Source organism: Schistocerca americana, chromosome 1, assembly GCF_021461395.2.
Source record: "Schistocerca americana isolate TAMUIC-IGC-003095 chromosome 1, iqSchAmer2.1, whole genome shotgun sequence".
In the NCBI taxonomy this organism is placed as follows: domain Eukaryota; kingdom Metazoa; phylum Arthropoda; class Insecta; order Orthoptera; family Acrididae; genus Schistocerca; species Schistocerca americana.
Genome location: NC_060119.1, coordinates 321,989,005 through 322,011,925, shown reverse-complemented (window position 1 = coordinate 322,011,925; position 22,921 = coordinate 321,989,005). Strand labels below are relative to the sequence as shown.

Sequence of the window (22,921 nt, the reverse complement as noted above, 5' to 3'; positions counted from 1 at the left end):
TCACTTCATTTCCACAACTACTGTAGGGAGCATAAATTTGTCAGACAATGCTTTTTGTAGGTCTGTGTACTAATATATCTGATGAACAGCCATCTTCTGTAAATGTATTGGAGGTGCCCTTGCAGACTTGTCCGTGAAGGTTGAAAGTATAAGTGGATAAATATCTTGTATAGTAATTTATTCTAGGCACTTCAACTTCTATGTTTTACATAGACTTTTTTTACTGTGTCTGCATAAATTTCAGGAAGTTCATTTGGGCTATAATGAAATAGGTGCCAAAGGTGGTTTAGCATTGGCTGAGGCAATGCGTAATAAAAGTAACCTGAAAATTTTAGTTCTTCAAGGAAATCAGTTTGGTGATCAAGGAAGGCAGGAGCTACAGTCAGAATTGAAGCACAGTGGACGTATTGGAGCTCTAGGAAGCCTTAGGTAAGATATTAATCAGTTAATAATTAGTGCTTTGATGTTTATGTAAAATGTTTATTCTCCCAGTGTGTAGGTATATGCGATTGCATTCATGATTCTGTAAGTTATTAGCAGTTACACTACATTGCACCATTACACTGTTCAGAACAAATTGCATTGGGAGCTCCAGGATACTGCAAACATTACACTGCTCTCAAGAAACTGTGGGGCATCTTGAGGCCTTCTCTGCAGCTGTAAGATGATGATGCCTGCAGAAAGTGGTTTTGAAGTTTGGAAAAAGTGTTATAGCTGTCCATATGAGGAATAAAAGCTATTTTACTGGTCAGGATGGGTGGTGGTGTGAGTGTGAGGATCTTAGGGCGAGCAGGTGATCAGCATTCAAACACAGTTTATTGATTGGGGAAGCCCAGTGGCTGACAGTAGCAACAGCAATGACAAGGCCGGGAGAAAGACCCGCTTTTATTCCATGTGGATAGCTGACAAGCGCGCGTGACGACCTTGCGGTGTGGACTCAGCAGGGATGGAAACATGCATTCCCTGCTGGACGGTGAACAGTAGTATGCTGCTTCCTCATTCCCGTACAGGAACATAATTATTGGGGACTTGAAACCATCATAAGACCCTTATATAATGGTGCAGCTGTAAGATCCCCCATGTTGGGCACCAAAATGTAGCGGATGGGAGTGGTTGCACAGAAACATTAGTAAAACATTTCTTGCTTGTCAGGCTGTGCTCTAGTCTGTCGTGGGCATTACCGGGTTTGTAGGTGGATTGAGAGACAAGTGTGATATGTGTGGGGACGCAGCAGTCAAATAAAGGTAAATATAAAACAAGTCTTTATTCATTCCATTAAACTTGACTCCAGAATGTAACTGTTTATAAGTGGCTGCAGACAGATATGAGGATGAACATAAACAAACCTTTAATTACTTCATCCAACAAGTAGTCACTTAAATGTGTTTCTGCCTTTATGTAATTTGGGGGCAGGTGGCTGGCGGAGCGTTGGCTGCCAGGTTTGGGCAGACAGGCAGATATCCTTCATTCGTGGCCCTGTCAGCAGAAGTGGCATGGCATGGTGATGATGAAGAATCCAGTTGTCACAGATTGCCCAGCTGGCCAAATGCTGACGGACTGGCTCGGGTGGGCTTAAATGCTTCTGCTCTCCACTAGTGGCAGGCTGCATTTGTGTGTCATGCTGAACTACCTGGAAAAGAGGCAGTGACTGGCTGTTGTAACTGGCAATGGGTCAGCTTTAATTCTTCCTGGTGAGTGGCCTGGTTTTGTCACGTTGAAGGCTGTGATGTGGAAGAGGTGTTAGTCCACTCAGAAGAAGGGTCACTGGTCAGTGCCTGGCTGACTCCAGTGCGACATGATTACCATCCTGTCACTCCACTGCTGGCTCCAAACCCCTTTAAAACTTTTTTCCTTTACAGTTCTTCCCCGCTACGGAATAAATCTGCCCTCAGATTTTGCTGATACGTAAACACTGGTTTATTTGCAGTTATTTACAGTTCACTTTTTCCACCTCCACTCATGGTGTCACTTTGTCCTTTGGGCTATGTACATTTTCTGTTCTGCTTCACTATCTCCTGGCTCCACACAGAGGTCTTTGTTCTTGTTTACAAACTCTTCACTTAAACCCACTTTCAGTCCTACTAGCAGCTACACCATTTCACATCGTAGGGAAGGAATGTGGGTCCAGGAAGGCATATGTTCCTTGAGCTGTTTAGAGAGTCATTCCATGTCAAATCAACACATAAAAGTACTATTTTCAACTTCACCATATCTGATTTTTATGCAGTTTTTGTATTCATTTTACATAATGAGAGAATAGAAAATGCCAAATTACAAAAGTTTAGCAAGACTACAGCAACAGTTTTGGCTGCCCAAAGTTAGGGACTGATGACCTCAGATGTTAAGTCCCATAGAGCTCAGAGCCGTTTGAAGGGGCAAAAGGGAAGGGGCTGGCGAGGTTTAGGAAAAGGAGTAGAGTTTGGTAAGTCTCCACTGATCCAAGCTTTTGGGTGGCTTTCCTGAGCCCTACTCCTTTTCCTAAACGTCACCAGTCCTTTCTCTTCAGCCCCTTTTTCTTCCCCTTGAATTCCTCTACAAGAAGAGGAGCCTTTGGCTCCAAAAACTAGCAAATGTCAATACCTTTTATATGTGATTTTATCAATCAAATTATATTATATTTTCAAAAATTGATTATTTATGTTAAAAAATCAAGTTGGAATGACATCTGCATTAGCATGTATAAATTATATGTACAGCCAAGCGATACAATAAAACAATACTAACTGTATGCAGACTGCAACAAAATGACATAAAGAACTGAAGTACATGTTAACTGTTGAAAGAAGTTGTATCGGCAACACCCAGTAAGACAGCAGTGTGAACAGGCCAGCACAAGCATTTCTGTTTTGACCAATCACAGTTGAGCTGACAATCTGAAGAGGCCAATAGCAAGAAGTATTCTTGTTTTGACCGATTACAGGTAACTTGCAAGGCAAGCAGGTCAGTAGCAAGCATTTTCATTTTAACCAGTCAAAGCTAAGTGCACAAAGTGAACAGGCCAATAGCAAGCATTCTTGTTACCTGAAAGCAAGTCAGAAGATATGAAATCAGGAGAGTGAAGGGTTTCCTTTCAAAGCCTGCGTGGCAGTATGGATGATACATGTGCAGAGAAAGTTCTATCAGAAGTGGTGTTTGTGTTTTGTAACTGTACATATCTGCCAGATGAACATGGTATTTGGATCATACACTACTGTAATTCTTTCAAGAAGAATGGTCACAACAGATGCAAGAAAAGTCTATGTAAAGTGCAATTGTGGATTGTTGCTATGATCAATGTCATAATGACAGACCACAAAATATGTGACAGAGTAGGAAAAAATTAACACTGAAACAAGGTCTGTAGCTGAACCAAGTACAAGGGTCATCCACAAAGTAAGTACCGTTTCTATTTCTATCTGCAGCAGCGCTACGATCACAGTTCCGAGCATGCGCGACAGTTACTCTGACTCAAGGGGAAGATATGTACGCCATTTTCAGATTGCTGCTGCCGACGTGTGCTTTGTAGTGCTTCTTGATAATGTCAGCCATAATTGGAAATGCTGCTGCATGTGAAATCAGATCTGTGATTAGTTTTCTAAATGGAAAGAAAGTTAAACCAAAGGAAATTCATCGGCAAATCTGAGAGAGAGAGAGAGAGAGAGAGAGAGAGAGAGAGAGAGAGAACATACCCACAGAAAAAGTTTGAGAAAGTGTCAAAGGTATTCCAAAGTACAAGGGTCGTTTCAATAATTAAAGAGACAAATTGGTCTGGAGAAAAAGAGCATTTATTTTTACAAAACAATACTTTTTTACTTTTTCAACATAATCCTCTTGAATATGTGTTCCAATGGGCTACAAGCATTTTTATTCCAGCTGCAAAGAACTCTTTATCTTGATGTCTGAACCAATTTCCCACAAACTTTTTCACATCCTCGTTGTCCAGGAACCTCTTTCTACATGATGCCTCCTTCAGGGCACCAAACAAATGGATTAACTAGGTGCTAAATCAGGACTGTAAGAGGAATGAGGCAGTACTACCCAGTCCATTTTGTCGATGGTTTCGCAGGTTAGTTGAGCAGTAGGAGGTCGTGGGTTGTCTTCCTCTCCTCTGACATCCACGACATCTGTTTCTCGTGGCTGGCTTCACCTTGTTTAAAAGCAAATCCAAGTAGTATTGGCTGTGCATTGTACACTGCTCTTTGAGATAATCACAAAAAACTGGACCTACAGCATCCCAAAACACCGTCAGCCTGACTTTTCCTGCTGAACAGTTTTGAATTTTTTCTTGACAGGTGAGTTGGTGTGCTTCCACTCCGTGCTTTGTTTTGTTGATTCTGGCTCATAATATTGAACGTGAACCGTATGTGCAGTTGACGGACTTTGAGCGAGGGCGTATAGTGGGCATGCGGGAGGCCAGGTGGACGTACCGCCGAATTGCTCAACACGTGGGGCGTGAGGTCTCCACAGTACATCGATGTTGTCGCCAGTGGTCGGCGGAAGGTGCACGTGCCCGTCGACCTGGGACCGGACCGCAGCGACGCACGGATGCACGCCAAGACCGTAGGATCCTACGCAGTGCCGTAGGGGACCGCACCGCCACTTCCCAGCAAATTAGGGACACTGTTACTCCTGGGGTATCGGCGAGGACCATTCGCAACCGTCTCCATGAAGCTGGGCTACGGTCCAGCACACCGTTAGGCCGTCTTCCGCTCACGCCCCAACATCGTGCAGCCCGCCTCCAGTGGTGTCGCGACAGGCGTGAATGGAGGGACGAATGGAGACGTGTCGTCTGCAGCGATGAGAGTCGCTTCTGCCTTGGTGCCAATGATGGTCGTATGTGTGTTTGGCGCCGTGCAGGTGAGCGCCACAATCAGGACTGCATACGACCGAGGCACACAGGGCCAACACCCGGCATCATGGTGTGGGGAGCGATCTCCTACACTGGCCGTACACCACTGGTGATCGTCGAGGGGACACTGAATAGTGCACGGTACATCCAAACCGTCATCGAACCCATCGTTCTACCATTCCTAGACCGGCAAGGGAACTTGCTGTTCCAACAGGACAATGCACTTCCGCATGTATCCCGTGCCACCCAACGTGCTCTAGAAGGTGTAAGTCAACTACCCTGGCCAGCAAGATCTCCGGATCTGTCCCCCATTGAGTATGTTTGGGACTGGATGAAGCGTCGTCTCACGCGGTCTGCACGTCCAGCACGAACGCTGGTCCAACTGAGGCGCCAGGTGGAAATGGCGTGGCAAGCCGTTCCACAGGACTACATCCAGCATCTCTACGATCGTCTCCATGGGAGAATAGCAGCCTGCATTGCTGCGAAAGGTGGATATACACTGTACTAGTGCCGACATTGTGCATGCTCTGTTGCCTGTGTCTTTGTGCCTGTGGTTCTGTCAGTGTGATCATGTGATGTATCTGACCCCAGGAATGTGTCAATAAAGTTTCCCCTTCCTGGGACAATGAATTCACGGTGTTCTTATTTCAATTTCCAGGAGTGTATCATCAATTTGACTTTCAAGTGAGGGCGTCGAAACTGCAACTGGTCGGCCAGAACGGTATTTGTCAGTCACTGAGTCGTGACCATTTTTGAACTGCTCTACTCACTTGAAGAGATTTGCATGATTCATACAACCTTCACCATAAACTTTAGACATTCTGTAGTATATATTCACTGGTTTCTTATCTTGAGCAAGTAAAAAACAAATAACAGAATGTTGTTCAACTAATGTGGACGTTTCAAGGGGACTCACCATCTTGAAATGTGTCTTTGAGGTAAAGTTGATACATCAGCTGAGCAGGGTTCATCACAGCGATACCAAATGAAGGTACCAATCTGGCCTTACTAACAGTTTTTTCCGCAGACCAATTGTCTCTTTAATTATTGAATGACCCAGTATGGGAGAAAATGCATAGACTGAGACAAATGTGGAATCTGAAATTATAATGCAGTTGAAAAAGAAGTTAATTACTAGCATCACAAGCAGCGAGAAGATCCAGCTATTGACACTTCTTCTGAAAAGTTGGAGCATTTGAAGGACTGGAAATGAATTTGGGGCCTCAATCTACTTAGTGAGAAAAGCAAAGCTATTAGTCAAAGAATGTGATATCTTAACAACTCCCAATCCAAAACGTAGACATGTCCTAAGTGAAACCACTGTGAAATGTGTTATAGTATTTTACAACAGAGAAGATATAAGCCACTGTTTGCCTGAGAAGATGAATTTTATTTCTGTTAAATAAAACAATCCCAGTGTTCATAAGTAAAATGTCTGGTGTTGAAAAACACGAAAGAGCTGTATCAAGCATTCAAAGATGTACATCCATGACTGAAAATAGGATTATCCAAATTTTGTCAGTTACAACCCAAAAATTGTGTTCTGGCTAATGCAACCAGTACCCATAGTTTGTGTGTTTGCATTATTCACTAAAATGTGAAGCTCATGTTAGAAGGTTACAAATTGAAAGTGTTGACATGTGATGCAGACTATCAACACATAGAAACATTGTCTGGCTCAGATAATTTGTAATCCCACTCAGCTAAAATGTTATGTCAGCATGTGATAACTGCCAAGGTGCATATTCTTTCATGGAATACATAGGAGAGTTGTTTGATGAAAATGGAATTGATGAAGTAGCATACAAACTGTGGACATCTACGAATATAACAACTCTGCAGGGTACGCCTGTCTTCTGTGGGAGACTTATTAGTAGGCCTCATTGACAGATTAAAAAAGGCTCCTGCTAAACTCCTTCATAGCCAGCCAATAGTCTGAATTTCTGCAACATCTGAAAGAGAGACTTTCTGACAATGAATACATCGTTATATGTGATTTTACAGAGAATTATGCATTTATCATGCAGGATGAGTTCAAAGGGTTTCAGCAGAAAATGTGCAGGCCACCATCCATCCATTAATGTTTATTTTAGACATTCCAAAACCGATGTAATTGATCACATGCTATTTTTTATCGTATCAGAATACCTTAAACACGTCACTGTGTGTGTTCATCTTTTCCAACGTCATTTGGTTAACTTCATGATTTTCCATTTCCATAGAACACCCAAGTACATTTATTACGTCTCAGATGGTGCTGCAGTCCAGCTAAAAACTGCAATAATTTTTCAAACATATCTTCTCAGCAGAATGATTCCAATGTCTGTGCAGAGTGGCATTTCTGTGCCATACCCTCGTGCAAAGAGCTGTGTTAGGGTATCACTGGTATATTATCAAGAGACTTGCTGCCCCTGCCAGTCCGCAGTGCTTCTGCAACTCTCAGATAATGATACCTAGACACCTATCTGAATGGTATTCCAAAAAGATTGTACTGGTTCACTTTCATTATGCAACTAACATTGAGTATGATGAAGAAGGATCTCTTCTTCAAGGGGATTTTGCACAAATCTGCACCATTGCAGGTATCCACAAATTACAATATTTTATTCCCCCTGGCCATAACAAAATTCGAATGAAGGTTTTCTCCAATTCGCCAGACATCAGAAATGAATATGTAACACACACCCAAGAAGGCTCATACCTTGGTGATATTGCAGAGTTCGTTGCATGTATGTACAGAGGTCATTGGTGGGTTGGATGTGTGTTGAATATTAATAAAGATACCAGAGGAGTTACAATTAGCTTCCTTACAATCTGAAGCTGTGTGCTGAGCCTTCCACAAATATGGTTTGGCTGGAACAATATCATCATGTTTTGCATTGAAAAGACGAAAAGACTTTCACAAATACTAGCTTCTGCCCATTAAGGCCTTCGTCAGAATTAGACAGCAAATACATATACATACACACTCATGCAAACCCAACTCTCATGATTGCAGTCTCAGGTAACTGAGACTGCAGTCATGTGAGTTGGGTTTGAGTGAGTGTTGTGTGTGTGTGTGTGTGTGTGTGTGTGTGTGTGTGTGTGTGTGTGTGTTTTGTCGTCTAATTCTGACGAAGGCTTTACTCGCCAAAAGTTATTATTTGTGATAGTCTTTTTGTTGTGCCTATCTGCGACTCAGCATCTCCGCTATATGGTGAGTGGCAACTTTCGTTTTTACAATATTGTCACAGTCCATCCTGGATTTTCAATTGTTCGATGTGTGATGCAATTATGTTATTTGCATTTTTCATTCCCTTGTCGTGTTATGAATACACCATATTTGATAAAATCACCACATTTGATAAAATCAGAGATTGTAAGGTTGGCAGCTGTGTTGATTTGACATGGAATGACTCATAATGTGCTTACATTTATCTGTACAAATACTACAGCAGTATCGTATCATAAAGATTTAATCGGTAATCAAAACCATGAGGTTAATTCAAATGAAACCTGGTCAATGCGTCTACCTTTGCCTTACAAGTAAGGTGGCACCACGTAACCGCGGGTAAAGTGATGTCATGTATTGGTAGAGAGACTGACGCATGTGCACAGTTTGATGTTGCATAGTGCCAGTGTGGTTTCACGCCAAAGAGAAAGTGGTCACACAAACTATCGTCCACTTCCGAACATGCAGGTGAGTAAGCAGGAACAAGGAGGGGGTAGATTTTTGGCGGTGGAGGTAGTTGGAGGCCGTGAAATGTATCGACGGGTGAAGGCTGTGTACAGTGAGCACAGTCTGAGCTGTTAAAATGTTGTGGAATGGTGCAAATGATTCCTTGAGGGGCGCGAGTCACTGGAAGACGATGCTCGTCCTGGACAGGCTCATCGTGTCATCACGCCAGAAATGTTTGCGGAAGTGAATGCGGCGGCAAAGTGTGTGACTGGGCCAGGCCTGGATCTGACAGCAGCCTACTAGCTGCTTCAAGGATGGAATTGACCGGCTAGTGTCGCAATGGGATAAATGTGCCAACAGTTTTGGTGACTATTTTTGAGTATGTGTATTGTGTGTAATCAAATTTTTGAGTGAATAAGATCGTTACCATCACCTTACACTAGTGACCGGGTTTCGTTTGAATGCCCCTTATACTTAGACTAAAGAGGTCAGTGGCAGCATTTCCATTGTTGCATTCATTATATTTACTGGGAAGAACTCTATGCTGAACTCAGGTTGACTAACTTCATATTCGCAGTATGCACATAGTTTATCATTACATTCTTCGTATTTCTTTGTAATGAAGCTTGGTATCTCAACAAAAAGATACCTCTCATTCCGAGCAAATGCAGCTAGTTCTGTGGCCCCATTTGATGAGCTGCCCAATACAATGGACCAACCTGCTGGGTCACCTACTCTCCTCTGCGCTTTGCTTTCCAGCTCCTCTCCTCTGCCCATAATACATTTTTTCCCTGTCTGTCCCGACATACTATTTCCTAGGCTACCCTCTTGCCCATAAGACATCTTCTCAAACTTTCCTGTCACATTCTCCCGAAACACTGAATTAATACAGACATCATTGGCGGATGTTCTGGTGTTACATGCACTGCTTCCCAGCAGACCTAGAGCAGTTTAATTGATATCATGGTGACTAATGATATCACACACCCATGTCTCAGCATCTTACTGCTTTGGATGAGGTGTAATGTAAAAAGAGAAAATCTGAACCATCTGATTCTACTGTGATTCTCAGAGCGTGCTCTACTTGCTCAGTGCTGAAACTTGTGTCTAGGAACAGCAAATCTTTGTGTCGATCGAGTGCGCTGATCGGCTGGCCTCGGGTCACCAGGTCTAGCGCTTCCTGGGGGCAGACAGTGAAAACCTGCATTCACCTCTAGCACAAAGAACTATTTGATTAATTCCATGTGAAATTCAAGATTGTCTTGTGTGGAAGTGCCTAAGTTGTTTGTGCAGTTTATAGGACCTGCAGTTTACTTTACCAAAAACTCCTTGAAAATATACCCCACAACTAAAAATGTAGTTAAGTTTGTATTCTTCCCAAAGTATGAGTAGTTTTTCATTAAAAAAATGTTCCACTTCTTCTCTTAACTAATTCTGTATGTCTCTGAGTGTAGAGAACTAGGCGGACAGATTTGTCTGAATACCGTGTTTATCGTAGATGTCTGCATAAACAGTGTGGATACTGGTTTCCTTCATTAATCTGGATCTGAATTTGATCTTCGAGTAGTGAAGCTTTACATACATCTCTTGAAGTTCGTATCCAACTACAGCAGTTTATGGATAGCTGTTGTTTCCATGTAACATACCTTTCAGCAGATTGTACTTGACAATAGCAGAACAACTATTGCAATTATATTCACAATCCTGGAGTTAGAGAAGTATTCATTAATGCACTGGACTGGAATGGAGAGTCGGAAACAGCTGACAGGTTTTGTGATATAAGCTGGCTAGCTTAATAAGTCTAGTATTAGGGCAAGATCCACATGTTACCAGTGTTGATTTACTTTTTATAAGTGTTTGCTGTATTTTGAAAATTGGACTACTGCAGTTGATAGTCCCAGTACTAGAGGCATTGAAAATTTTCTTGTTAAAGATGTTTCCCATTAAGGAATTGCCTGTAAGTTACACTGTGTTGCAGGAACTCAGGGTTATTGGTGTTACCACTTCTTGCCATTAGCGTTTTGCCAATAAATAAACAGCAAATGGAAATTGTCACTGCTGAAGACAGTGAGTTAAAAAAGTAAAGCAAATTGTCAAAACACTCTTTCTGTGGGTAGAACCATGATAACATACACGACAGTATGTTTCTTAGACACAATTTATAAGCTTATAAAAGTCCCTGAAATGAGATGTTACATTGTGTGTATGAGAAAGGAGACATTCTGCATCAGATTCTTGCAGTAAATATTGTTTTTATTTTTATCAGTTTCAATTTTGATGAAATTTGGTATAGATTACACACTTGAGAATGCTAAAATTTCATATGTGGAAAGAACAACACTCTGGCAGCATTGCTCTTTCCACAATTTCCTGGAATATCAATGTTTGAGAAATTAAAGATTACAAAGTGATCTGGAAGTGTATTCTGTAGTAGGGCCCTGGAGGTTAAAGAGTGAACTGTATTTCTCAGGTTCTCAAATGATGTTTTGCATTCCTAAAGTAAAGAAAAAAGTTTGGAAATATTGACAATAAAAGCTTTTATTACTGCCTATATTGCAATGCACAGATTGCAACTATTTTTCCATTTTCCAACATAAGAAATGCACAATAACCAAAACACGTGAACAGTACACAGGTGAATACAGTAAGGTTTCGCTGTCTGCCACTGGAAAGTGCTACATGATGCAAACTAGAGACCAGCTGAATGCAGCCAATTGGTTCGCATGATCAATACCAAGATTTGTTCTCCCCTGGACAGAATGTGCTGAACTACCACTTGTTACCTCTATCTTATTATTAGGAAAGCAAGTTCCACATTAACTTAATTTAATTCTAACCTAAAAGCTACTCTAACTTGTTACTTGAACTTCATCTATCTATAGATCCCCCAGGGACTCAGCATTTGGTTGCTGGGTATGGGTTTGGCGACCCTGGGTTCCTGAGCTGGGGACTGGTTAGTGCTACCAGTCCTCTGTTACTGTAAGCTCCGAGCTTGTTTCAGTGACCCCCATGTGGCCCAGCAGTGGAATGTTGTCCATCTTGGAGAACAGGGGCCTTGGCGTCACCACCTGGACTGCTCAGGCATACAGGGCTCTGTCTGAGTCAGCGGTTATTTCCCTAGAGTCTCGTGGGAACCCTGTGGGACAGTCCCATCAAACTACTACTGCTAACGAGACGGGTGTACCACCAGATAGTATCTACATCCATTCATCAAAGAGAGCTCAGTTGGTCAGTCCTCCCAAGAAGAAATCTCAGAATCATAGTAATGAGGCATTAGTGTGCCATAACATTATTATTGTAAGCAGAACAGGGGAACCTTTGAGAAGGTCTCCCCTTTCTGTACTCACAAGCCATTGGAGGGTATTGCTGGGTTCCTACAAAGTGTCAAACGACTTCGTAATGGAACACTTCTAATTGAAACTGCCAACTCAAACCAAATATTTAAGCTTCTGGGATGTATGGCCTTAGGTGACTACCCAAAAGGGGTGGTTACCTGCTCCGATATAATGAAGATGGACCCCATGGAGTTACCTGAAGAATGGAAAAATATGGGTGTCACGGAAGTGCAGTACTATATGAGAGTCAGTGGCACACTGGAAAAATCTGCAACATTTATTCTAACATTTAGTATTCCAGAATTACCTGAACACATCCTTGCAGGCTATATCCGTCTTAAGGTTCGCCCATTTGTTCCTAACCAACTTCCGTGCTTCAGATGTCAGAGATTTGGTCATAGCACTATGGGTTGGCTACATGTGGAAATTGTGGAGGTTTGGCTCACAAATCAGGCAATTTTTGTTTACTTCCTCCGAAATGCATAAACTGCCCCGGCGATCACCCAGTGAGGAGCAGAAAGTGTGAGGTCTACAAGAAGGAAAGGAAAATTCAGGAGTTGAAAGTCAAGAGACGCATACCCAGTGGTGAAGCTGAAAAAAGCTTTCAAAGCTGTACAACCTCTGGTTTTCCTATTTCTTTTGCATAGGCTCTTAAGAAGCAAGTCGTCATGTGTGATGTCTCCACACAAACTCACACCACAGATTCAAGTACGAACACATGCACTTGTCAGTGTACCTGTGGGGGGGAGGGCGTGTAAACGCTATACTTGAACCAGAAATCATTCGGAAGCTGTCGGCGATGGGTATACCACCTAAGCCACGTAACACTGCCCACCGTCAGAAGTATATTAAGTCCTCCCCTCAACCCAGGCACCCATTTTCTCCCATAGATAAGAAAAAACCATGTTCAAAAAGTAGTTCACAGTCAAAGAAAGTAGCAGTTAAACCTTCGGATTGGCAAGCGCTCTCCCTCTCAGATGAGGACTATACTCTTGAGGACATGGACTTCCAAAGGGAGGAATAGGAGAGACAGAAACTGGCTAACGTTCCCCTGACCTTCCTGGTAAATCACTGCCTCAAGGGAGAAAGACAAGACCAACCACACCTAACACGACACAGCATGGTAACAGAACATCCTAATTCACAGAAGGACTCAAATTACGACAGTCGGAAGATAAAACGTCAAGCACAGCTTGTACATCATTCAGAACATAATTCAGCTATATTGACAATGGATAATAACCACAAAGTACATATGCAGCATTTGGAACAGCCGCTGCTAGAAGAAAATGCTACAGCCGTTGCTATTGGTCGGCACACACCACGGACAGAGCGCCAGATGTGGCACGGATCGCAGAGGGAATGCCTAGCGCAACATATGCATAAATACCAGACTCATTCCACACTGGAATCAGTATCAGGCAGCACCTGAAGAAGACAGCAAGTCACGCAGTTGAAATATCGTGCAGGAAGGATGCAAATACCGGCAGAAATGCAATTAATCAACATGACAACTCCTCGACAGGAAAGCTTGAAGAATTACTGTAGTATATACTTAAAAATGGATGAAAAAAAAGTTGTGAGATTGTAATATGGAGTACAAGTTTTCTTGTACTGTGTCAAGCTTAAGATCACTTTGGGCCTCTGAAGACACCAAGGCGGCACCACATTCCATCCCTATCTGTGTATTTGGAGGTCTGATAGATCCAGATCCTTTAAACACTCAATAGCACATATCCCAAATGGCTTGGTAGCATGGGGCCGATTCCTGCTGTTCAACGTTGGGTTGGACCACTGCACTAAATGCCAATTGCTGAGGTGACATTGAGATTTTCAGTGCCTGTTGATCCACAAGGATACAGTATCAAATCCAGAGTGGTGGTTCACCGGCCTCTGCACACATACTCTGAACTGAGCTGGTCCGAAAGGCTCCTGTCGATACCTGATGTCCTCATGGTGGACAGTATCTAACATCTAGAGGTAGGAAATATGTGCTAATCCATAGACCACACTGCCATAATCTGAACATGATTGAACAGATGCCTTATAAAACTGCAGGAGGTGAAACCTATCAGCTCCCCATGCTTTTCCACTAAGGCATTTCAAAATATTCAATGACTGGAAGCTCTTTGTTCGTAGGCCTTTCAGATGTGGCAGTCAAGTTAATTTCGAGTCAAATAATAAACCAAAAAGGCACAGTTTCTTGAAAATGTAAAATATTGTCCCCTGTTGTGAACAATAGTTGGTTAAAATTTCAATGAGCATATTTAAAATTGACACATGTAACCTACTCTGATGAGATCCGAAAACCAGTTGTCCTGGTCCAGGTTTCCACTCTCCTAATGGTCAGCTGTAGCTGCCTCACCGCCACTGTAACATTGGAAGCTGAGTAGAAGATTGCGGAGTCATCCACAAACAGCATTTGACAGGGCTCCTGACTGCGGAGGAAATGCCATTGATAGCAGTGGCAGACAATGCGACACAGTACTTTGCCTGGGGGGCCCCGTTCTCTTGAACATAGCAGTCACACAAGGCATTGCCAATATGATATCGAAAACGCTGGTCCTTGAGAAAGGATTGGATAAGAAGTGGCACATGTCCATGTACTCCACATTCATGAAGTTGGCGAAGGACGTTGTACCTCCAAATAGCGTCGTATGCTTTTTAGAGGTCAAAGAACACACAAATCAAATGGTTTTGGTATACGAAGGACTCCTGTATCACCGTCACAAGTAGAATTAAGTTGTCAAGGGTGGAACATAGCACCTGAAACTGCACGGGGAGCTGCTCAGATGACATCGGGATTCAAGCAGCCAGCTGAGGTGGCAGTTGATCATGGTTTAAAGTGTCTTACCCAAACAACTGGTAAGTGTTACACACTGGTAACTGTTAGGGGCGCTACGGTCCTTGCCTGGTTTCCAGAATGCCCCCTTCCAAGTGACAGTGTACTGTCCATCAAACTAGATCTGATTGAAATGAGAGGAGCTGTCATTTCACTTCAGAGCATAGATGACAAAGCATAATGGATCTCATCAGGTCCTGGAGCAGTGTCTCTGGCCACAGATGGAGCCGATTCCAGTTTCCAACCAAGGGAGGTAGCGTAGTGTCCAGCACACTGGACTCGCATTCGGAAGGATGACGGTTCAATCCCGCGTCCGGCCATCCTGATTCAGGTTTTCCATGATTTCCATAAATCACTCCAGGCAAATGCCAGTATGGTTCATTTGAAAGGGCATGGCCGACTTCCTTCCACAACCACACAGTCATGGCGGACTTTATGTCAGCCTCACTGCTGGAAGGAGGTTCTGCTTACACAAGGCTGCACATCGGACATAGCTCTTTAAACACGTGGCTTTCTCCTCCAGCAGGAGGATCCAACACTCAGTGAAGTTTGTGGTGTGCCACTTTCAATTCAGCATATATTTTTGGCAAATAGTCTGTATACTGATACTTGGACAGTGCTCAGTCTCGATGGAGATCTGCTCACCATCCTACCGATACTGATTTTAGTGTCACAAGCGTGGTGAAATGTTGTAAATTGTCAGGCCTCATCCCTAAATTGGTGGGGAAGGGATGCAGACAATGCATTACAAAGTGCTCCACATGTAGGTACAGCCTTCATCCCCACTCTTGGGAATGGCATGCTGACTTTTTGTCTGGGTGCTAATGGCCATGATGTTTAGCACCCCTCACCTTGAGTCATCATATTTACATTTCTCATTCTACTCCACAAAAATTTGTATGTATGAGAAAAACTATTTTGGCCTATTCCTATGTGCTCTCGGCACCCACAAAATCCCACATCTTAAGTCAGGTGCACTCCTAGCTCTGGCTTTGCATAGTGATCTTTTTGATGCTAAACCTAACAGATCACACTGTGTGACTTGGTACAAGGGCCTGAATGCAAGTTACACTGTGTACAAGTTACTAGTGTTAGTGGTTTGGCCCGCGAGCCAAATGCTGCAACTGTACCTACACCTGACATATTGAGCAAGACTTCGAGGGTACAAAGATACCACTGAACTGATGACACAAGTGAAAAGTTTGTGCTGCTACTCTCAATTGTTGCTGTTCTAGTTGAATCATCACTTGCAGTCATCTGCCATCAGAATGATGCATACATTCTTCATCATTGTTGATCCATTGGTCTCCAAAACATCCCACTTCTGACAACATAATTGGTGTAGGCTAATTAAGGCCATAGAAGCATGATATTTCCCAAAGTCGAGTGGATAGGAGTGGCTGCACAGGAACAAAAGTCAAACACAAAACAGTTCTTGCTTGTCAGAATGTGCTCAACTCTTCCATGGATGTCATAGGATTCGTAGATGGCTTGGGAGACAAGTATGACATGTGGAGAAGATGCAGACAAACCACTACTGGATATAAACCATTTCTTTATCAAACAAATGACACTGTATGACTCTAGAAACATTTTAAAGTCTCAAATGTGTGTGATTTATATACGGAGATTGAGGCGATGAACGAAAATTTGTTCTAAGCCCAGGATTTGAACCTGGTCTCCTGCTGACTAGGCAGATGCAATAACCACAATGCCACCCTGGTACCGATGCCTGGATTTCGAGTGGGATCTCTGCTTTTATTCTGTGTTGAGCTACTATTCCAATACATTTGCAGAGCATCTGCAGTGGTGTTAAGAGTTTAGGGGAGTACTAGATGGGGTTACGGGATTAAGTGTGAATTGGAATGTGGATTGAGGGAGGGGGGGGGGAGGTGTGCTTGGGTAGTCAGTGCAGTTGTGCAAAGTCACTCTGCCAGGGTGGCGTAGTGGTTAGTGCATCTGCCCAGTGAGCATGAGACCTGGTTTTGAATCCCAGCCATGGTACAGATTTTCATTTTGTGCTTCAGCCTGCATGTGCACATCATAGTTCTTTATTAATTCCATTAAACTCTACTCTACTGTGCAACTGGTCAGAAGTGGCAGCAGACAGGGATGGGGATGAACATAAAACAATACTCTAATTAATGGTACAGTCATTTAAGAGTGTTTCCATCATCATGTAATACCCTGTATGCAAACCAGTGAAAAAACTTTGGTTCAAGTCCACATATGTTGCCTATAAAAGGTAAATATGAAGATCTACTTAATGAGTTATTTGTTTGTTCCATGAATCAGTTGTACTACACATTATAAGTAGCTTAGCACCTGCTGCTTTGCTTGTATGATCTGCACAGACTTTTTTTTCCTTTTCTGTAATCAACTTTTTTATGTTGTTCACAAATTGCAATACCTTCTAAACTTTCCTTGCTAATTAAGGCCATAGAAGCATGATATTTCCCAAATGCACTTCTGACCAAAAAGTGATTCTGGTAGCGGCAGTCAAATGTTTTTGTTAATCATGCGTTTTGCATTCTAGTGGCGATACTTCCATAGGAACTTTCATCCCCTAACACATTCTTTATATTTAGCAGGGAAATGAAATACCAATTTTCATACTTCTTTCTTCAGAATTGCCTTAATTGCAACGTATTTTCAAAAAGTCTTTCATCCCCTATTTTATCCCCTTCATACCAGAATTTCGAACAATCCCTTGTCAAATGATGTCTGTAGTGTAACAGGTTTCTATCCTTAGCAGTTTAGGCTGGGTGGTGATGAGTCAGAGTGAGAGTCAGTCAAGACATTGCCTTCTATATATAGAGATTATGCGGAGCAAATTAATTTATAAACTATTAATTTCTATTTACTTGTAACAATGGGGCACAATGTTCGTTTACTAGTGAGGCCGAGGGCTTCAGGGATTGCTGCTTGTAACTAGTTACCTCCAACCACTCATTCCCCACCACACAACACACATTTTGGACAGTGATAAGGGGTATTAATCACCTTGCTCATAGCTGTCATCATCCCAAATAGTAGGTTTTTCATGAAACTTGGGCAGTGTTGATCAGGTGTACATTTGGGGCACCAGATAAGGATGAAGGCTCCAAGTGCTACTCTGAGATGAAGAGGTAGGTACGAGAGACATTCGTGGTGAGTTGCATTAAACTAGACAGAAGGCTGATGACTCAGAAAAGCCTTCCTAAGCTGGGCTCTGGTCAGTCACTTAGTACTGTAAGCTCTGTGGTGCTCCAGTGGCCATCATTGAGTGCCACAGTTGTAAGTTGTTTGACACAAGGAATGAGGATCTTAGCTTAACCTCCTGGATTGTGAGGATGGCATAAACCTCAATGCTGGAGGTGAGCTTCATACAGAAGTGGTATGTGACAGGTTAAAAAAAAAAAAAAGCTAATAGGTAGCTAATCCACCGAGATCATCAGTCAAGAAACATTCTTAACAATAGCATCACACATAGTGCTTGTAGAATACTTATATAATAAAGAGCAAAAGCATTGTTTAGAGGTTGGCAAAGCGTCTAATAATGGGACACATTTATTGGAGAGAGCGTCTTACATCAAATTAGACAGTTGTTAAGTGCAAAGATGCTGGGCAAGTTTTTGGTAGCCAGGGAACTTTATGAGATTCTCAAATGTAGCAGTGCACATAGACATTGACAAATTAAACAGCTGTTGAGTGCAAAGGTGCTGGGTAAGTTTTCAGTAGCCAGGGAAATTGATGAGACTCTTAAATGCATTAGTGCACATAGACAATGAAGAGTTAAGGATAAGCAGAAAGGGTAAGTTGTGTTACATGTATGAGGAATATAGTGAAGTGGGTCAGTAGTTAGCTTGAGTTTGATTCATTGATTTTACTGAAATGCATTACAGTTATCTTCTCAATGTTGTTTGTCAAAATCCTTAAACAAATGTGCTCTTCACTATGAACACCTAAAACCATTGCATGTGAGAGACAGACTACATTTGGACAGTGAAGACAAGTTGTGTGTAAGTAGAAGCTCTTGTACAGCACCAGAGCGGAGTAAAATTTTTTGGAAAAAATAGCAGCAGCATTGAGTCTACACAACATGGCACTCATCAAAGAAAAATAACAGGACATGCATATAACTAAACTAATTTTGTATCTGTAGCCAAGAAAATTAATCTGGTCCAAAACCACCTATTTTTTTTGGTACTGTGGTGAACAAAACACCTAAAATAGATTTGTGAACATTCTAATGACCAAATAATGAAGGGACTGCCAACAAAATAAGTCATCTTAGTAAGAATTTTAACATGTAGAGCCTGGAAACCTAGGTGGAGACGTACAGCACTTGGATGCTTTTGCCAGACCAAAATGGGGTTGCAAGCATTAAGAAACCGCTGATTTCAGGCTGGCTGATTGTAAGTTGAGGGTAAAAATGTGACATGGTCACGTACCATCTATAAGCAAACAGCCCCAACATAGTATAAAAAGGCCACCAGTTAACAGGTGTACGAGTGAACAGAATTCAATAGTTAGTGTTGCTGTCAGCAGACAAACCTCAGGTGTCTGTCAGCCAACAGCAGAAAATTACGTGAGTGAAAGAATCTATTGAATTGAGCTTGTACATGAACGATGACTTGCATTCTTGCCTGTACATACCTCTGGACTGTGGTTAGTTAGTCTATCATCGCATACTTGTACCCAGGTCTGATTCACACTTGCAGTGTGATGTGTAACAGATCCTGAGAGCTCAATTTCAGCAGTAAGAAACTGGCTCCTTTTTATGATTTGAGTCAATGTGATAGGCTAGGCAGGCTATTTGTTAAAGTAATTTGAATATCTAGTAAGCCTCATCTATTTTCTGCGCTCATTGAAAATTATGACCCCAATGTCTGCACTCTTCGACATGTTGATGTAAACTTGGGAAGAAGTGATAAAATCAGACTAAGGTACCAACACAGAAGCTCATTTCTTTATGGCTACCTCCCTAGCATGATACCTGAGTCTTTTTGTACTATCTCCAACCATAGAGATCTGATAAACCTCAGCTAGACCCTGCCACCGACCTGTCCTCTTGCATAAAGCCGCTCACGTGCCAAAGAGTCGGTATTCCTGAAAAATCCCGCATTACTTCCTTTTCTACTGAGAGATTCATACATGTGGAAGAGTTGAAACCACTTGCCCAACGTATGTGCTTTCATTTACAAGAGACAAGAAAGATGCTGATGTCAATGTGCTGAAGAGTAGCCATCTTTGTAGGTGACACATAACACTTCTGGTTTCTCCACCTCACCATACACTTACTAGAAGTTGCTGTATTAATGTGTGTGCATAATAAGCTGTGCAATTACCCATTCTTACTTTCCTCATCTTAACCTAAAGCGTGGGAAACTGGTTCTTTCTGTGTTCTCTGCTTTCCACTCCACACACTGGTGCTGCAGGCTTAATCAGAGCGCCATTAGTAAATAATTTCGATTCTGTCCATCTGCCACCTAAAAGTATCATACATAAGGAGCCCATCTCTCAAGTATTACTCAAAAGGCAGGGATTGTGTCGGGGGGGGGGGGGGGGTTTCAGGAAAAATATTTTTAAAATTGAAGTTATTTAGCAGCATAGCTTAAGGCAATAAATGAAAGTCAAGCTCTGCCAAATTGGCTTTCGCCAGTTCATTCTCTGAGCCACATACCTTAAGTTTTTTTCCTCAAACAGTAATTACTTCTTCTTTACACTTATCATCAATTTTGTTATTTATCTGATGCATCCCCCAACTTCTTTTCTTATCTTGTCTTATATCCTTAAATTTCCCAGTGTATCTCTTCTTTCAGTTCCTTGTCACTTGTTTTATGTGTAAGTTTAACTAAATTTGGTGAGCAGTAAATTGATTATTTTTTGGATTGATTCATTTGTAAATTCCTCTTTCTTTATATGTATATATAGACACACACAAAATACTCTTAAAGAGTACTGATATAGTTGCTTGCAGTTCATAGCTGCTTTTCAATGCTGATATCTTGTTTCATGTGGACCATCTTCCAACAGATATGCGAATTTTTCCCGCTAATATCTAAACGGATTCAATAAATATTGTGTATGTTCTTCCAATGTTCTTTGCAGTGAAGATGAAGATGAAGAGGAGGAAGATGATGAAGACGAAGATAAAGAAGACAGTGAAAGTGAGAGTGAAAGTGAAGAAGAAAATAGTGTAACAGAAGGACTAGAGGAAGTTGTACATATCCAAATAACAGATAATAAATCAGTTACTCAAGTTAAAGATGATGCGCAGGTAATTGTCTGTAGAAATGTAACAGTATGTATGCATGTTCAGTCTTATTACTCTTACAATTTTTTGATCAGTTTAAATTGCAAAGCTTTACATTATCTACAAAAACTGAGGAACCTACTTATGCAGACATGTTATGATCTCGATTAACATGTGGGACAGCTAATTATCCAAGTTTGACATTTTTAAATCTAACTTCATTAATTTAATTCTAACATGAAACATTCTGATGAACAGAGATGCACTAGTTTTTAATGTGACTTTCACTGGCAAAAAGTCCTGAGCAACATGAAATACTAATGTGATCAAAATTTGTTTACTTGCCCCTTCTCTCTCTCTCTCTCTCTCTCTCCCCCCCTCTCCCCCTCCCCCTCCCCCTACCAACCCCCACCATCCTATCCCCATCCATTTCTCTCTCCCTCTCCCCCTTTCCCTCCCCCTCTCATACACCCTCCCTCTCTCATACATCCTTCCACCTCACCGTCCCCCTCCCCCAACACCCTCTGCCTCCCCCTCCACCACCACATATCCCCCCACCCCCAACACCCTCTGCCTCCCCCTCCACCACCACATATCCCCCCACCACCTGCTGCCTCCCCCTCCTCCATGCCCCCCTCTGTCACTCGGCCCCCATCCCTCCCACCTCTCCGCTCTCCTCTGTCTTCCCCCCACCCCGCTCCGCCTCGCCTCTGACTTCCCCCCACTCCGCTCCACCTCGCTTCTGTCTCCCCCCCACCACTACCACCACTCTGCCTCTCTCTCTCCCCCCCCCCCACCCCCACCCCAACTTGCATCTCTACCACCGCCCCCGCCCTCCCCATCTCTCCCTCTCCCTATCCCTATCTTCCCCTCCCTCACTCACAGATTTACTGTTCTTATATTATGAAAACACTACTGTTTTGCAGGTGAACCTAAAAACATTTTTGAATTCACCCACGGCAGAAAATTTTGCGAGCATAGGAAGTGGACATGCAGAAATAATTATTGCTGAAGCAAAGGTAGAGTGGGATTTTCTGATAACATTGTATACCTCTTCAATACAAACCATAAGCTAAGCTGTGCCAGAGAATGTCTGTTGGTGAAAGACACATATTTGGAGCATTTAATCTATTAAAAAAATCTTGTAACTTTCAGTGTAGATATGAATAAGGTCTTTGAATTTTTGGCATTATTTAACAGAGGTGTAATTTCCAAATTCTTCATTAGCCTGTGCATAACTCTGTAGATACCTATCATCAATCCCATAATCTCTCAGATCAGCTAGACTCCGAAAGTTTCAAATCGAGGTATGGTGGTTAATAGGTTTACTTAGTTATTAGAGTTGCCTCTGTGATCTCTTTCTAACTTTGATAAAAGAAAAAGTGTACCACCAGTGATTTCACTATCAACTATGTAGAAAAATGAAACAAACTCAAGTATGAAAATATTATTTATTATGTTAGCGTTATGCTTATGTGCAGTAATGACCATATTTAAAAAAATAGTTTTACGGAACAAAATATTACTTCCCTCCACAAAAATGATCACAGCCTGTATTTCACACATGTATTTATTTAATTGTATAGGGTGAGCCAAAAAAGGACTTCACAACTTTGGAATGATATAGAAATTAATTGTGACAACTTACAGAATCAGTAGATGTCATCTTGTAGGATACATACTCATGTTTGATTCATGTCATGCGTCAGTGCCCCATTCTGCCACCAGGAATGCCAGCATAGTGCACAGTTAAAATTTCTAGTTTCATTGTTGCGGAGCGTGCTAGCTGTGTGTTTTTGTTTCATTAAACAAATTCTGCAACTGTTCGGCATAAATTTTGTACCGAATACTCCAAAGAACATCCAAGCAGGCCTACAATTTGCTCCAGGCACAAGAACTTCATTGAGATGGGTGTTCAGGGTGACTTCATAAATCGTCAGGCCGCCCAAGCACTGATGATTATGTCAAATGGGTTAGGGAGAGCTTTGCCCGAAGTCTGCAAAAATCAATGCACTGTGTG

At 42.2% G+C, this 22,921-nt stretch overlaps 1 protein-coding gene across 2 annotated transcripts in view; it reads left to right on the top strand.

Annotated features, from left to right (window-relative positions):
* LOC124598791 (ran GTPase-activating protein 1) overlaps positions 1-22,921 on the top strand; it is a 123,990-nt gene that overhangs the window by 61,825 nt on the left and 39,244 nt on the right. For both annotated transcript variants that reach the window (XM_047136027.1, XM_047136026.1), the window contains exons 6-8: positions 245-429; positions 20,757-20,925; positions 21,828-21,920. In XM_047136027.1, the coding sequence (XP_046991983.1) occupies positions 245-429; positions 20,757-20,925; positions 21,828-21,920 (447 nt within the window). The remainder of the gene's footprint in view (positions 1-244; positions 430-20,756; positions 20,926-21,827; positions 21,921-22,921) is intronic.